We start from the raw sequence: 15,563 nt of genomic DNA, 5'->3' as shown, positions 1-15,563 counted from the left end.
TAGGAGGGGAGGCAGTGACCCTAGGGCTGAGGGGGGAATCCCAGGGCTAAGGGTTGCAGGGGGAACCTGGTGAGGGCACCTCTCCTGTGAGGACAAGCCCTGGGATCCCCTACCCCTTAGGAGGCTGGGTCATTAGGATAACCTAGGAGCACAGTGCAGAGGACTGCCTGCCTGAGCTACTGCTCCTCGGAAGTAAGCCATGAGGCCTCACTGACATTCTAGAACAGACAGCTCAGGGTAGAATAAACTGAATTTCTTCTGTGGGGCTCAATGAAGTTTGGCACATTAAAAAAATTTTTTTTTTAACATTTATTCATTTTTGAGAGACGGAGTATGTGTAGGGGAGGGGCAGAGAGGGAGACACAGAATCCAAAGCAGGCTCCAGGCTCTGAGCTAGCAGCACAGAGCCTGACGCGGGGCTCAAACCCACCAACTGTGAGATCATGACCTGAGCCGAAGTCAGACGCTCAACCAACTGAGCCACTCGGGGACCTCAAATTTGGCTCATTTTTAACACGGAGAAGTGTTATTTACCTAGGAAACATTCCTGTCCTAGACCTGGCCTGCCCCAGCCACACTTGCAACTCTGTGGGGGACACAAGTGTGATGCTTGCTGAAGAGTGGAAACGCTGGGGTTGCTGAGATCTGCTGGTGCCCAGGACAACCCCAACCCCAACCCCACCACCCCCGGATAAGAGCTGAAAAGATACCAAACATGAAGCATGTCACCTACTACCTCTTGGTGTCTATTTCCTTCCCGTATATACACACTCGCCAGATTGGTCACGATGAAGGCCCACAGCTCCTGGTGGTTGGTGAGCTAGGACAGGACACATAGGCATTAGAGGGCCAGGCTGGGCAAAGCCACATCACACAAGGGCCACTCAGTGGCACGGGAGCCACCCAAGTGCTCCACAGCAACTAATCTAGAATGACTTTATTCCTTTCATTTCAGGCATACCCCCCCTTGCCTGCCTCCTAAATCCCAGGAGCATATAGCTGTTAGTTCTTTTCACTATCAAACTGTCATCCCCATTATAAGAAATTCAGGAAACAAAGGAAAACCAGCCACCCCTGATCCTGCCCTGAGAACACACTGCACTTTAGTCCATTTTCTGCTTGTTTCTCAGGTCTGAGACCTGGACAACCCCTCCTTCCACACTACAGCCAGTGACCCCTGGGACTCCAGTGTGGGCTGACACAGCAGAAGCACTTGCTGGTCCTGGGGAGGACATGCCAGGAAGGTAGCTGAGACTGTCAGAGACCAGAGATGCTGCCGATGGCTGGTAGTAGATGACCGATGATCCCAGCTCTTCTTGGGAAATAAAAATGGTCAAAAGAGGGATCAATCTGAGCGACCCGAGTGTTACCCAGATCCTGGTTCCCAGCGGGGCTGAGAAAGCACAGCTGTGCAAGAGGCTGAGGATGCCTAGGAAATGCAGATCCCACCCACAGGACCCCAGCATGTGCCAAGGAGGCCCAGAAGGTCTTCTGATATGAGCAAAGACGCTCTGGTTTGTTTGTTGTAGGACCACAGGAAGAGCACGTGTCTGGGGCCAGGGGGTTTGAGCGTGTATCCTGGCTGCACCACTTCCCACGTGGCCTGTAGGAGAGCCACGCGGACTCCCTGAGGCACAAACTATCAAAGCAGCAGCAGCCACTTGTGGGAAGTAAGATGGGGAGGGAGAGGTGGAGAGAACTTCATGGGGCCGTGGGATAACTGCAGGCAACACAGGGCGCTGTGTGGCGGTGTCTTGGTACCGCAGCACAAGCTGACCAGGGCCCAGAGGAGTGGGCATAGATGGAAAGGCCCAGAAGGCCTTGGGAGCGGACACCACATCTACTCTCACACTCTGGCATGCAGCCAGAGGCTCCTAAACATTGCTAAGATAAGCAGTGGGGGTGGCGGCATCCACAGCCACACAGAGCATCTCAGAGGAGCAGCAATGCCGCCGAGCCCAACCCCAGGAGCAAAGAGACTGACACAAGGGACAGAGCAGAGCTCCCCATCTGACAGGGCGCACTCAGCACCCCCAGCAACTTTACCCGAGTCACACAGCCACCCCCACGTCCCAACATCTCTGCTTGGGGCTTCCTCGGTCCCCTGGGAGGAAGGTGTTGCTAGCCTCCTTTTCCTGTGAGGACATAGAGGCCAAGGTGGGGATGTGCTTATCTGGTCCTGGAATAAGGCAGGCAGACTGGGGCCTGGCACTGTGCTATCAACTCCCGGACCTGGGAGTTGGCGGGGGGCTGTCTCTGAAGGAGGACGTGGCACCAGCTTTTTCCCAGGGCGCAGTGGGACCTGTCAGAGGCGAGAACATCGCCCCAGCGGAGCTCCCTTGTGACCTGCAGCACGAGGGATCCTCTGCCCCCAGTGCAACCAGGCTGCTGGAGGGTGAGGGCAGACCCAGCTTTGTGTCCCGGGACTGCTGTTGGGGTGGCTCCAGGGATCCCCTGAACCCTGCCAAGTGACTCTGCATTTTCAGCTGTGACAGGAGCCAACACCAACCTGGCAGGATATCAGGAAGGCTGGGAATCAGGAGTGAAAGAGGCTGCACAGGCCACGGCACCAGTGGGCTCCGGGCTCTCCCTGGTGGCCGCCCTCCAGGTTAGTTGGGGAAGCCCCACCCAAGGCTAGCCAGAAGCCTCCTTGCCCACAGTTATCTCCTGTCATACTGTGCTGCCAGTGCCGGCTCTGATGCATCTGAGTAGCACAGATCCTGCCACGGAAAGCCCCGGCCCGTCACTGCCATGACCCGCATCAAGCTGCATGCTGTAGAGTGGCCCACTGGGCACGGTTTCATGCAGAGGCTGTCCTCATCACCGACCACACCCGACTCCTCACTGAGAAGCACCGCCCGCCCCATGGAGTGAGGGCCGGCACCTTACCCGCAGGGCTGTGGTGAACTGGGCTTCTGCATTGTCCATGCAGTTGACAGAGACACAGTACAGGCCCTGGAAGAAGAAGGCATTGAGGCCCTGAAGCCAGTTTCCCCAGGGCTGCACAACTAAACCCACAGGAGCCTGGTAAGTGACGACTGAGCCAGCTACATCTGAGCTTTATTCCAGCAAAGAGGCAGAAAGATGGCACGCTCAATTATTCCCTCCTCCCAGGACCTAGGTCAACTCAGACTCAAGATGCTGGTCAGAAAGAAGCCCACCGGAAATATTCTGGATGCTGTGTGGGGTGGCAGTCACGGGATCACCAACTGGAATGGGGCTGGGGGCAGGCAGCCTGGTGCACTCACCAGCAGCGTGTGCAGCTGTGCGGCGTGGTTGGAGAAGAGCCGGGGGGACTGCTGACACAGCTGGCAGACCTGGGAGATCTGTCGGGAAAGAGCATGCTCAACGTCACATGGCCTGTAACACAGGACCTGGTGTCCCAGCAGCATTTGGGAGGCCCTCGAAGCCGACAGGTGTGCCCACATCCTACCTTCTCTAATCTGGGCACAAAGTCCCAGCAAAGGTGTCTGTTGTGAGGGCCAAGTGCAGGCCCAACCTCCTCGAGAATGGTGACCCTTGTCCATCACCACCACCTCTTCCTCTCTTTCTGCCATGTGTCTCAGCCATACAGCACCCTTACCTACTCAGGGCACCTGCTTCCTCTCAGGAAGATGAGCATCAGAGATTATGGATCAGGGCAGGAGGAGTGTTAGGATCACCGTCAGGGGACCCCAAATTCTCAGACCCCGTGTTCCCTGGGCATGCCTACTTTTAGAGAAAGGACTAGTGATTTCTCTCTCTCTTTTTTAAAATTTTTCTTGTTTATTTCTGAGAGAGAGTGGGAGAGAGTAGGGGAGGGGCAGAGAGAGAGGGAGACACAGAATCTGGAGCAAGTTCCAGGCTCTGTGCTGTCAGCACAGAGCCCAACACAGGGCTCGAACTCACAAACTGCAAGATTGTGACCTGAGCCGAAGTCGGACCCTTAACTAACTGAGCCACAGCCCAGGTGCCCTTCTCTCTAAGTAGGCTTCATGCCCAGCGCGGAGCCCAGTGTGCGGCTTGAACTCACATCCCTGAGCTGAGATCAAGAGTCTGACGGCTCAACCAGCTGAGCTACCCAGGTACCCAGAACCTTTGACTTCTGTATCATATTCTCTGATTAGTTGTGTCCATCAGGGTCATGAACTAACAAATTATAGTGAAACAAGCCTGGATATTCTGTTGACACACATTGGGCAAATTTACATTCTCCCATGTGACGACTTCTGAGACGTGGCAAACTCCCAGTAGTTTTCCCACCCGTGTGCGTGGCCTCTGGTGGCATTACCTCCTGCAGTGCAGTAGCCTTGTGTCCCGTGACAAGCCTGCACATGATGATGTGCTCGAGCAGGATCACTTGGAAGGAGGACAGGATAGGGCTGCAGTCAAGCACTGGGGGTGAGAAGTGAGGGTGAGCACTCAAGGTACAGCTAGAGAAGAGACCCCAGGAGACTGACACAGAGCCTCCTGGGGACTTCGCACCCTCCACCTCGCACCACACTGGCCCTGTGGCAACCCAGGTCTGAGCCCATCTGCTCTGCTGGGCACCAGCTCAGCACCAGCTCTGTCACCTCACTTGGTGCCCACTGCACCCTAAGAGCAAGGGGGCTCATCTCCTTCTCCAGGTGGGGAGACAGGCTCAGAGCCAGGTTTTAGTGATCAGAGTGTTCTAAGAATAAGAAATCCTAAGAGACTGGTCTTCCATCCTCACTCCACTCTGACCTAGGGGAGTGCTCAAGAGCACTCTGGACACAATGGTTCTAGAAATGTTGCAGCCCAGGAGATTGAAAGTGTGCAAAAAGGCCTCAGGCAGCAGTGAGGGAACCCAGCTATTGGCTTCCTTGAGAGGCTGCCCTCATACTGGAACCAGACAGCACCCACAGCCCTTTCCCAACTCATCTGGAGGGAAAGAACTGCCATTTTTGTGGGTTTTGATTCTACAGTCTTGAAGGCTCCTCCCCCAGTGGCACTCATGAGGGCACAGGAAGCAAATGAACAGATTAATAGGGGTGCTGAGCCAGCCATGGACACATGCAGCTCTCAGATTCTACTAGTCACAGGACCCTGGGTCCCACGAGATGGATCAGTTGAGCATCCAGGCAGAACCCAAGACCTCTAGAGGGCCTGCTATTGGTCAGTGAGATTGAAGCTCCCATCCCAGTCTCACCAAGTGTGATCCTCAGTCACAACACTGAGCACAGATAACAAAAGCAGCCGCCGACTCCTAACAGGCTCTGATGGGGACCCACTAACCCTCACACTCATCTTAAGCAGTGGGGGGATAGGACAGAGATAGTACAAGACCCCTCCTGGCCACAGAATAAGGATCAAGCCCAGGCTTGGCCTGCTCTGCCCCTATCCCAGACTGCCTCCATCTTCCTACTGGGTTAACAAGACCCATGGGGCAGGGACTCATGGTGACTGCTCAGCACTGCTGTCATTCTGGAGTCTTCAGGCCAGCATAAGAGGTGGCACTCGTGCCACCCACCAGGGGGCGCTGTGGCTATGCAACCTGCCAATGGAACACAGCCCCACTGAGACTTACTCTTGAGCTTCTCCAGTTGCATGAGAGCTTTGTCTGTGTATTTCTGTGCCTTCTCCAGGTAGCCGGCCTGCATGGAGTGCATCACGGTCACCTGGCAACAAGACCAGACAGCAGTGGTCACTGTGACCCTCTCCTCACCCCCCGCAGCCACCCTGGCCCCAGGCCTCTAGAGACTCACCAGGTAGACGAGCACACACATGTGCTCCTTGGGCAGCCAGTGGAAGAGGTCAGCAGGGTTGCTAGGCAGGATCTCATCATCGTGCAGCGTGGAGATGGTCTGGATGCACTGCTGCAGCTGCTTCAGGCACGGCTTCACACTCTTCACCTGGAGCAGGCGAGTGGCACCACACGCCTGAGTGCCCACTCCCACCAGGTGCCAGGCCCCTCAGGACACAAGGCTCCCACAGTGGCAGCTAACCAGGTCTTGCCTGTCCAGCAACTTTTTAGCCCCCTCCTTCTAGGAGCCCCTGCTATGCTCACTACTTGCAGGAAGCCCACCCCCAGATTGGTCAGCCAGCTCTCAGGGAGCATGGTAGGACCAGGTAGGTCATCTATGGGACTAAGGCTTGGCCACCACCCGGTGCTGGGCCCAATACCAAGTCCTGCGAGAAGTCTGTCCAAAGACCCTGTTCAAATCACGCTTCTTCTTTCCTGTAGTAACCCCAGGAGAGAAGGACAGGGCTGGGGCAGCTGGTTATCCCAGGGGGTGGGAAGTGGCTACCTGGGAGTCCTGCAGATGCCATGGTTTGTACAGACTGGCCTCTCTGCACAGCGAAGCCCTGTCCCAAGGCCCCCACAGGCCATTTACACAGCCATCAATACCCCATGAGTGTCTGTTCTGTGTTTCTATGTGTTGAGTGTGGTGCTTGGCTCAACAGGCACAGCTGGGTGCAAGAGGGAGAACGAAGGAAGCCCTTCACCAATGAGACACCTACTCGGCACTTTCTGGGGCCTTCACAGCCACTAGGCTCCACCTGCGGCCTCCCAGGACACCAGAGAGGTCCTGCCTGTGGTTGGTCACTAGGACAGGGTGGGGAAGATGGAGTAGCACCCCCAAAAGGCTGAGACGTTCACCCACGCACAAATGCAGCTGCTCCTCGACCACACGATAATTAGTCTATTCTTGGATACAGCTGATCCTGTCAGTCCCTACTTGAACGTCATAAAGCCGTCATCAGTTGGGGCAGGGGGTGGGGTGTGGACAGACACTGCTTGAGCACCCGCTGTGTGCCAGGCACCATGCCAGAATCCTCAGTTTATTCTCATGGATTCCCAAACTGCTCTTAGATGCCTTCGACTGTCCACGCACTGAGTAGACGTGTGCGCCACAAATACTCTTGCCATTATGCTGGGAACAGGAGACTCCCATTCTCGGAGTGCCCTCTGCTCACAGGGACAAAGCACTTGTGCCAGACCATGACAAGGTGTGGAGCAGAAGCTGAGCTCTCAACGACAGCCATGTTGTGTGGCTAGTGACAGGATGCAACCACAGAGGTGACATCTTGGCAGGAAGCCTACTCACAGCCTGCTCAATCCCCATCAGCCCTCACACGGGAGGCACTACGTACCTGCCCAGCATCCAAATAGTGGGTCACCTGGAGCACTAGGAAGAAGACACGCAGAGACTCCTTCTGGATGGGGTTCCCCTGCCAGTTCTCAACTATCTGTCCACAGAGGGTCAGCAGCGGGTGGACTTCCTGCAACTTGCGCTCCATCAGCAGCAGCTGGGGAGGGAGACGCAGGTGGTGGGAGCACCCCTTGGTGCACAGGGCTGCCCCCCTCCAGGGGACCACCAGCACCACAAAGAGGGCACAAAACAAACCCAGGGTGCCCCTTCCTTAGCACAAATCCCACAACCTGGAATGAGTTTCACTTCTGAACCCAGCAGGGGCACCAGGGCCTCGGCCTTGCTGCAGCCCGCTGTACATGAGGGTCTGGGCCCCCAAGGGGGGCTGCACCATGGCAAGTGAGCAGGGCCTGGCTTCATGTCCTCCAACCAGCCCCACTCCACCCAGCCTTGACTTACCATCCCTTTGCTGAGCAGGAACAATGCCCTGGAAAAGAGAGGGTGAGTCAGTCTGTGGGGCCCTGGCATCTCCTGGGACGACTGTGCCACCCCAATGTTCATGGGGACCTAATGTGCCACTTCTGGGGATAATTAAGTGGATGACAGCAGTCCCTGGTGGTCTCCAGCCCCAGTGAGATGTGTTTTATTTACAACTGTTCTATTTTACCCTATTTGATCTTTCTTTACTATTTTTGCCTGGTTTAGATGTTCATGAGGCTCAAAAGCCCAGAAGGCATAAACAGGTGCTCAGAAAGTGTGGAGGAGCAGAGTATGGAATGGCAAGTCTGCCATAATTTCACCCTGGCTGACAGTGTAGACAGGGCTTCTGTGTCAGTGGATGGCACTGGGCAGGGGGCAAGCACACAGGCTCAGGTGCCTGAACTCAAATCCACGCCTCTACTTCCTCTTCTGAACCCTTCAGATTCTCCTGAGGGTTAAAGAGATAAACTCAGGAAGCCCCAGGCACATCAGCAGCCTCACCACCCTGTCTCAACCCTCAGGGGGCAATGAGGCCAGGAGATTTCTATAGCCAACACCGAAACCTTTTTGTAACTTTCTAAATGTGTGTGTACTGCTATCATAAGCATAAAAATTATAAAATGAGCATGTTAAGAAATTTATTATTTTTGGGGCGCCTGTGTGGCTCAGTTGGTTACGTGTCTGACCCTTGGTTTCGACTCAGGTCATGATCTCATGGCTTCGTGTGTTCGAGTCCCATGTTGGGCTCTGTGCTGGCAGCGTGGAACCTGCTTGGGATTTTCTCTCTCCCTCTTTCGCTGCCCCTCCCCACTCATGCTGTCTCTCTCTCTCTCTCTCTCAAGATAAATAAAAGAATTTTTAAAAATATTTATTATTTTTAAAGGTTTTATTTTTAAGTAATCTCTCTATCCAATGTGGGGCTCAAACTCACAACCCCAAGATCAAGAGTTGCATGATCTTCTCACTGAGCTAATCAGGTACTCCAAGCTGTTAAAAAGTTGAGAACAGCCAAAATAACAGGGGAAGGAGCCGGGCCAGCCTGGCCTCAAACTCAGCTCCAAGGTGCCTCAGCATGCTAGTGTGGGGCAGGGGCTGCCGCTTTCAGGAATCCCTGTGGTCGTACAGGCCCCCAGGCCCCCAGTTTGTTCAATATCAAAGTCTCCTTCCTGACAGTCTTGGCAGAATCCCCGTGTGTTCCAACTGACACCCCATCAAGTAGGTGACATTCTTCCCATTTTCTGGGTGAGGAGATTGAGGTGGGGAGGTCACAATCACATAGCACAACAGATGCCGATGCTCCAGGCCACCACACCATTCCTTGTTGTTACTTCACGGCAGGCAGACTGTAGGGTCTACACCCAGGTCGCCCACCCAGGCTGCCTGTCCACAGTGGCACAGAAGCCTGTAAGGAGACACTCTAGAGAGAACATGTAGAGTGTTCAGCTGTCCCCATGCCCTGTAGGGCCTGTCACCATGAACCTAGTGATAGCTACAGCACAAGGGGGGCAGGGAAGGCCAGGAGTGTGGGGCCAGAGTATGTGACAGCCACCATCTCAAGGCAGGGTAGCCAAGAGGCCAAGACAGCCTAGGGGGAACTGAGTGGCTCCTCTCGGGCACTTTCAAGTCTAGAGCTCAAAGAACAGAGTCGGGAACAGTTGTTTCCCAACAATTCCATGGGGTAAGATCAGCCTTGTGAAACTTAACTTTCCAGAACCCCAATGCATACAACAGAATAAGAGCACTGTTGTCTGTGCCCGTCTACTGCAGAGGGCTCTTCTCTTCAACAGGAAAAGAGGCAGACAGACTGGACACCTTCATGGAGGGTACACAATGAAGCACCAGTGCCCTCTGACCCCTGATCCCAAGGCACCAGTCTCCAGACCTTGGTCTAAGCAGTTCTGTGGGTAACATGAACCTACGTCCCCTCTTTTACACGAACGTCCACTCATTCTGTCTCCTGTTGTACATCTAAAAGCTGGGACACTGGGGCTGCCCACAGGCACTGCCAAGCACACCACCTTCTGGGAGCACTGCTCTTGCATCTGTGCCAGAAAGGGGCCAGCCCAGCACATCATACGAATGCTTTTTATTTTAAGAGACACTACGTTCTTGCAAGCACTGAGAATGCGGGCTGCTCTCCCCTTGTCAGTAGCTTCTCCCCTCCAACTTCATAAATCGATGGGGCAAGAGATGTCTGGTGCTGCTTTAATCGCCACATTTTTTTACTATGCACCAAAGTGATCCCTCTTTCGAGCCAGAATGCCAATTCTCGTTGTTGTCCAGGACAAGATAGCCAGCTGTTTCCAAGGGGGAGAGGAGTGCGGATAGAGGGTGCCTACCGTGTATACTCAGATCCCACAACTCGGGCATACTCAGCCCCCACGCCCAGGAGGTCGCAGGCTGACACCAGGTCCTTCTCAAGCGTGTGCAGTTGCTAAAAAGGAGAGAGAGCAATGACGCTTACTTTATAGCACCTACTACCTGACCTCAGTGCTCTGTTGGTGACTTAAAACTGAACCTCCCCACACCCCAACAAAATTGTCTTAATGTCAGTTATGAGCTAAATCAACCAAATTATCACATTAATTGCTTTGGGTACAGAACTCCACTTCACCTACAGTGTACCTCATTTAAGCTTCACGGCTCACAGAGCCAGCAGTTAATACTTATGGGCATAGACCCCTGAGACTTTGTGAGTGTGTCTGTGTGCTTTGCAGACTGCCTTTGGGGGCAGTCACTAGGGAGGTGGCCAGAGGAGTCCCAAGCAAGGAGGGACTCCCTCAGGCATTAAGTGCCTATAGATGTTTCAAACAGAGAGGCTTTAACAGGTTCAAAGGAAGGTACACTTGCAGGACCTTGGTCAAGAGCTTGGGTTCCTACATGCATGTGGTGCCCAATGACTCAGGTGACTCACAGTCCGGCTGTACAGGCAGGTGACAGGGCTGTGTCATGAAGGGTAGGTGAGAGCAGCCTGGTGGGCAGGGAGGTTCTGAGACAGGAGAGACTGGAATCCAGCCAATAAGGGGGAGGTATGGGCAGAGCCCACAACAAGAGGTGTCCCTCACAGTAGAGCCTACTGTCCTTCATCTTGATCCTCAGCCGGCAAGCCCCTCCACTGCAGCCAGGAAGGCCCAGCCTAGAAAGCCCCCCAACCAACTGAGTGTCTCAGAATACAGGGACGACCTATATCTGGGGAGATGAAGGGAGGACCTACACGGAGCCCAGGCTTGACTCAGGCATTCATTGCCCAATAGGTAAGTGGCAATCTCAGCTCAGTCCTTACAAAACACAGTGGGCTACTGGCAAGAAATGCTCCCCAAACAAATTTATTTTCATTTAAAAATTTTTAAAGTTTACTTATTTATTTATTTTAATGTTTTTATTTATTTTTGAGACAGAGAGAGACAGAGCATGAACAGGGGAGGAACAGAGAGAGAGGGAGACACAGAATCTGAAGCAGGCTCCAGGCTCTGAGCTGTCAGCACAGAGCCCAACGCGGGGCTTGAACTCAAGGGAGTGTGAGATCATGACCTGAGCCGAAGTCGGATGCTTAACCGACCGAGCCACCCAGGCGCCCCAAGTTTATTTATTTGTGAGAAAGACAGACAGTGTGAGTGGAGTAAGGACAGAGAGAGAGGGAGAGACAGAATCCCAAGCAGGCTCCACGCCACCAGCACAGAGCCTAATGGGGGGCTTGAACTCATGAATACGTGAGATTATGACCTGAGCCAAAACCAAGAGTCGGATGCTTAACTGACTGAGCCATCCAAGCGCCCCTCCCCATATTTAAATGAACACAGGCCAAATGAAGCACCAGGAGAGAGGGGAACATGAAGACAAGGCCCTGTGTCAGCCCCCAGGGGGATGGACACTCCCACCATCACCTTAGGTGCCGGCTGTTTGGGGGTGGGGGTACTGCCAAGGACGGAGGCTGGTTAGCAGGTAAAAGAAATGTCCCTGTGTCCCCACCCATGCAGTGCAGCAGCTTGAGGAGGGTCTGTGTGTCCTGGAGTTTGTTATTTGTACTTGGGGCACACCTGCCCCAAGGTCACAGCCCCTGCTGGGCCCCCATGCTTCTTGGCTGGGTCCATGGTACTCACAGCAAGCTGGAAGAGCAGGCGGCAGTGCCAGTATGGAGTCTGCTGTGAGATCTGGATCGCTTTCCGCAACAGTGGCTTTGCTGTGTCTACAGAATTCTGAAAGGAAACAGTCAAGTTTGGGAAGGAAAAAACAAGCCGGCAAGCAAGCTGGATTCCTTATGCAGCAGCTGTGGCGCCAGAAGGCCACTCCTGTTCACGCTCACCAAAGGATCTGTGGGTTGCCAATTTACTTTATTAAAAGAAGAAAAGATTTTATTGGACTCACTGGCTGGGAAGTTTTTGCATTGCTCTTAAAATAACTCCTCATTCAACTAACTTTAGTCCAAAATCCCGAACAGTCAAATTAGATGACAAATTACCATCTTTCCTGTTCTACAACCAGAGAGAGGGGCCAGGGATGTGAAGTATGTAGTCCCTGCTGCCCAGGGAGCCTCCCACGTGACTGCTCAAAGTGAGGAAAGGTGATTTTCAGCTATGCCTGAGATCACAACCAGGTTAAGAAGGCATATGGACTTGTTAGGAACTAATCACCTTAAACCTAGGAACAAGGCTGTTTTCCAACAGTCTTTGGTAAAAAGATTTTGCTGGCTTTCATTAGCAGGTGACGACTCATGGATGCTCTGTGCCAGGGCACCGGAGGTAGAAAAGTAATGGGAAGTATTAAAAGCCAGCAGAGAGGCCACTCCTGAGAGCCAGTTTGTCACTGTGCCTTTACTACAGGGAAAGTGACTTTGCTTTCAGAAACCTTGTTCTTACCTCTTGACAGTACAGCTCGGACAAAAGACTTGCTGCTTCAAACTTAACATCTTCAAACTGCTGGATCTAATAACATCCAGTTAAGGAAGGAGAGACACTGCAAAGTGGTCAGTTTACAAGGGCCACAACTTGGGGTTCTTATGTTACAGCGGCTGGTGGGAGAGAAACATCCTTGCCTGTTCTAAAACCTCAAGTTCACGTTCTCCTCCAGCAGTCCCTAGTTTTGGTGCCACCTGGGTACAGAGCTAGCTGATAGGACATACAGAGGAGCATGGCACCCAGGCATGCCATGCTGGTCCATAAGGGTGGCCACATCGAAGAAGGGATTCTTTAGGTGGGGCAAAGCCTAAAACTCTGGGGTGCTTTATGGGGGGGGGGGGTGCGTTCAAGTTTGCAATACAATCTTTATTATTATTATTTTTTTCAAATGGAGCTTTCCTTAAAGGGAACAGTACCAACAGGAAAAGGATACTTGCTGCGATATCAACCACTGAAAAGAAAAAGAAAAAAGAATTAATTCTCAAACACTTGATGCCTGCTTACTGGCTCCACTTCAGGGTTTACACAGGTCGTCCTGTCACCAAAATCTCCAGGTGCTCAGTTAAGGGGGAAGGTGACCTGCTCGGCCTGAAAGGATGGGAAAATGAGCACCTGCTCCTCCTTCGGACAGCAGTTTTCTGTCCTGCCAGCCTCCAGAGTCATATTTGGAGCCCCCTCCCACCAAAGCAGAGATGCTTCAGGAGTAGAGACAGCCCCGCTGTACCACTCACTGCAGTACACTGACAGCTGGCAGACAGTGACACAAGAAATCAGTTACAACTGGAGAGTGGGTCTGCAGGTGTCAGTCCTTCCTGGAGCAGTGACACTTACAAGATGCTTATGGGGGCGCCTGGGTGGCTCAGTCGGTTAAGCGGTCGACTTCCGCTCAAGTCACGATCTCGCGGTTCGTGGGTTCGAGCCCCGAGTCAGGCTCTGTGCTGACAGCTCAGAGCCTGGAGCCTGTTTCGGATTCTGTGTCTCCCTCTCTCTCTGGCCCTCCCCCGTTGATGCTCTGTCTCTCTCTCAAAAATAAATAAATGTTAAAAAAAAAAAAAAGATGCCATGGACATCTGGGTGCCTTGGTCAGTTGAGTGTCTGACTCTTGATGTTGGCTCAGGTCATTATGTAGTGGTCATGAGATTGATCCCTCTCCTTCACTCTCTGCCCCTCCTCTGCTTGTGCACACACACGTGCTCTCTCAAAACAAATGAATGGACATTAAAAAAAAATCTTCCACTTTATTTTTTTAAAAATTTTTAATGTTTATTTATTTTTGAGAGAGGGAGGGACAGAGCACGAGTGGAGGAGGGGTAGAGAGAAAGAGGGAGGCACAGAATCTGAAGCAGGCTTCCAGGCTCTGAGCTGTCAGCACAGAGCCCGATGTGAGGCTCGAACCCATGAACCATGAGATCATGACCTGAACCGAAGTCGGACGCTTAACCGACTGAGCCACCACCGTGCACCAAAAATCTTCCACTTTAAAAGATGCTTGGAAATGAGCAAAGCTAGCCTCAGAGTGGACACAGGAGAGCTCCAAGAAGGAGTGGTGTGGGCAAAATCCAGCCAGAGGATTGTGGGGACAGTTCTAAGACCTGACCTCACTGTTCTTCTCTGCTGGCACACACACCAGCACAGGGTTCAGATGACATGCTCCCACTTGGAGACTGCTGTGCCCTGCAGTTCCACGTTCCAACAGGAGGCACTGGTGAGGGTGTGCATGGGCCAGTCCACCACATGAACTACACCAACCACACTCCGTCAGACCACCTAGGACCCAAGCATGCAACTGACACTGTCCTTGCCGACCCACTCATCCTACATTCAGAGTCTTGGCAACTGCTGGCGGGAGGATCCAGCGCCGAACAGAAGACCTTGACTCACTATGCTCTGTGGGAGAACAGTGTGTGCGTGGATGACAGCCTGGGTTGGGCCTTGAGGGTGATGGTGTAGAAAGTGAGGGGGAGGTGTCCCCCAGGCAAAGTGGGAGTGGGAGATGCCCCAGGCAGAGGAGAAGCCATGAAAAAGACGGAAGGCAGGAAGGTGAGGCTGGAAGGCCCAATGGATCTCTGTACCATTAATGTGGCAGCCCTGCCTATGGATCAAAATGCCCCAATATCATTCCTGGAGCCTATCTCAGTCAGAGTCATAAAACAGAAGCACCTAATCAGATCTGGGTTTAAGAGCACCTAGAGACAGCAAAGAGAATGCGAAGGGAGGAAGAGGGGCCCAAGGGGCTGCTGGTCTTAGGAACAGAGATGCCTCTGGGCCTAGGGTGAATGGTGGCTAGGAAATCGCAGAGCAGGGAAAGACTTGGAACTGCCTCTGACACCAGCTGCCTGCAAAATATAGGTGGGCCAGAAGGAGGCACTGTGGGAGCAGGTGAAAGGAATGGAGACCAAAAAAAGCCCCAGCACTACTGACAGGGGTCCTTCCTGACACACATGCACGTACACACATGTAGAGCCCAGGCAAAAGGTTTTCTGCAGCCAACTTGCGTGTCCCCTCCAAAGGCCCCCCTGCAGCAGGGACAGAAGGGGCTCAGGGTTCCCATGGAGGCCAGGCCCGTTTCAGTCAAACAGGTGACGTCAATGGAGCCAATAAATACAGAAGTCGGGGTGTGCTTTCTATAGAACCACTTCCTCCCCACAAGGAAGGTCAGTGTAGCAAGAGAGGCTCCTGAAGGCCACCAGTTGGAAGGAGAGGGCGAACCAGTGGAGGAACCTGTGTGACTGGAGACATGGTTGGGCTGGGAGAGCTACAAGACTGGCCCTTGTCAGGGCAACTCAGTCACTTTCCCCGGAATGTCAGTCAAACAACTGTCAAGGAACAAATGGCTTCACTTTTGTGTCTTTGTAACACTTGCAACATAGATTCACAAACCAGAAATATGTAGACTTCAGAAAACATACCTCACAATTGAAGTACAGAGGATACCTTATCTAAGGCTCCTATTTTATACAAAGTTGCTACCCCATCTATATTTTATGGCGTAATGCTAAAAAATAGCTTTATATCTCCTGCCTCATGACAGGAAAGAAGCCAAAGTCAGAGCCTCTCACTGCTGGGCAGCCTGCAGGTGCCGGACAGGGATATA

At 53.0% G+C, this 15,563-nt stretch overlaps 1 protein-coding gene across 3 annotated transcripts in view; it reads right to left on the bottom strand.

Annotated features, from left to right (window-relative positions):
- The window catches only part of MAU2 (MAU2 sister chromatid cohesion factor), a 30,601-nt gene that overhangs the window by 8,755 nt on the left and 6,283 nt on the right, over window positions 1–15,563 (bottom strand). The window contains exons 2-13 of one of the 3 annotated variants that reach the window (XM_060630744.3): window positions 12,903–12,920; window positions 12,431–12,496; window positions 11,675–11,770; window positions 9,914–10,008; window positions 7,554–7,581; window positions 7,096–7,251; window positions 5,706–5,852; window positions 5,528–5,618; window positions 4,271–4,374; window positions 3,249–3,326; window positions 2,890–2,955; window positions 734–820 (exon numbers count right to left, since the gene is read on the bottom strand). In XM_060630744.3, the coding sequence (XP_060486727.1) occupies window positions 734–820; window positions 2,890–2,955; window positions 3,249–3,326; window positions 4,271–4,374; window positions 5,528–5,618; window positions 5,706–5,852; window positions 7,096–7,251; window positions 7,554–7,581; window positions 9,914–10,008; window positions 11,675–11,770; window positions 12,431–12,496; window positions 12,903–12,920 (1,032 nt within the window). The remainder of the gene's footprint in view (window positions 1–733; window positions 821–2,889; window positions 2,956–3,248; window positions 3,327–4,270; window positions 4,375–5,527; window positions 5,619–5,705; window positions 5,853–7,095; window positions 7,252–7,553; window positions 7,582–9,913; window positions 10,009–11,674; window positions 11,771–12,430; window positions 12,497–12,902; window positions 12,921–15,563) is intronic. The other 2 variants (XM_060630745.3, XM_060630746.3) reach the window with 2 other exon arrangements.

The sequence above is a fragment of the Panthera onca genome, chromosome A2 (genome assembly GCF_046562875.1).
Source record: "Panthera onca isolate mPanOnc1 chromosome A2, mPanOnc1 haplotype 2, whole genome shotgun sequence".
Lineage (NCBI taxonomy): Eukaryota > Metazoa > Chordata > Mammalia > Carnivora > Felidae > Panthera > Panthera onca.
Note: the sequence above shows the minus strand (reverse complement) of the source record. Positions and strands in the feature narration are given on the sequence as shown.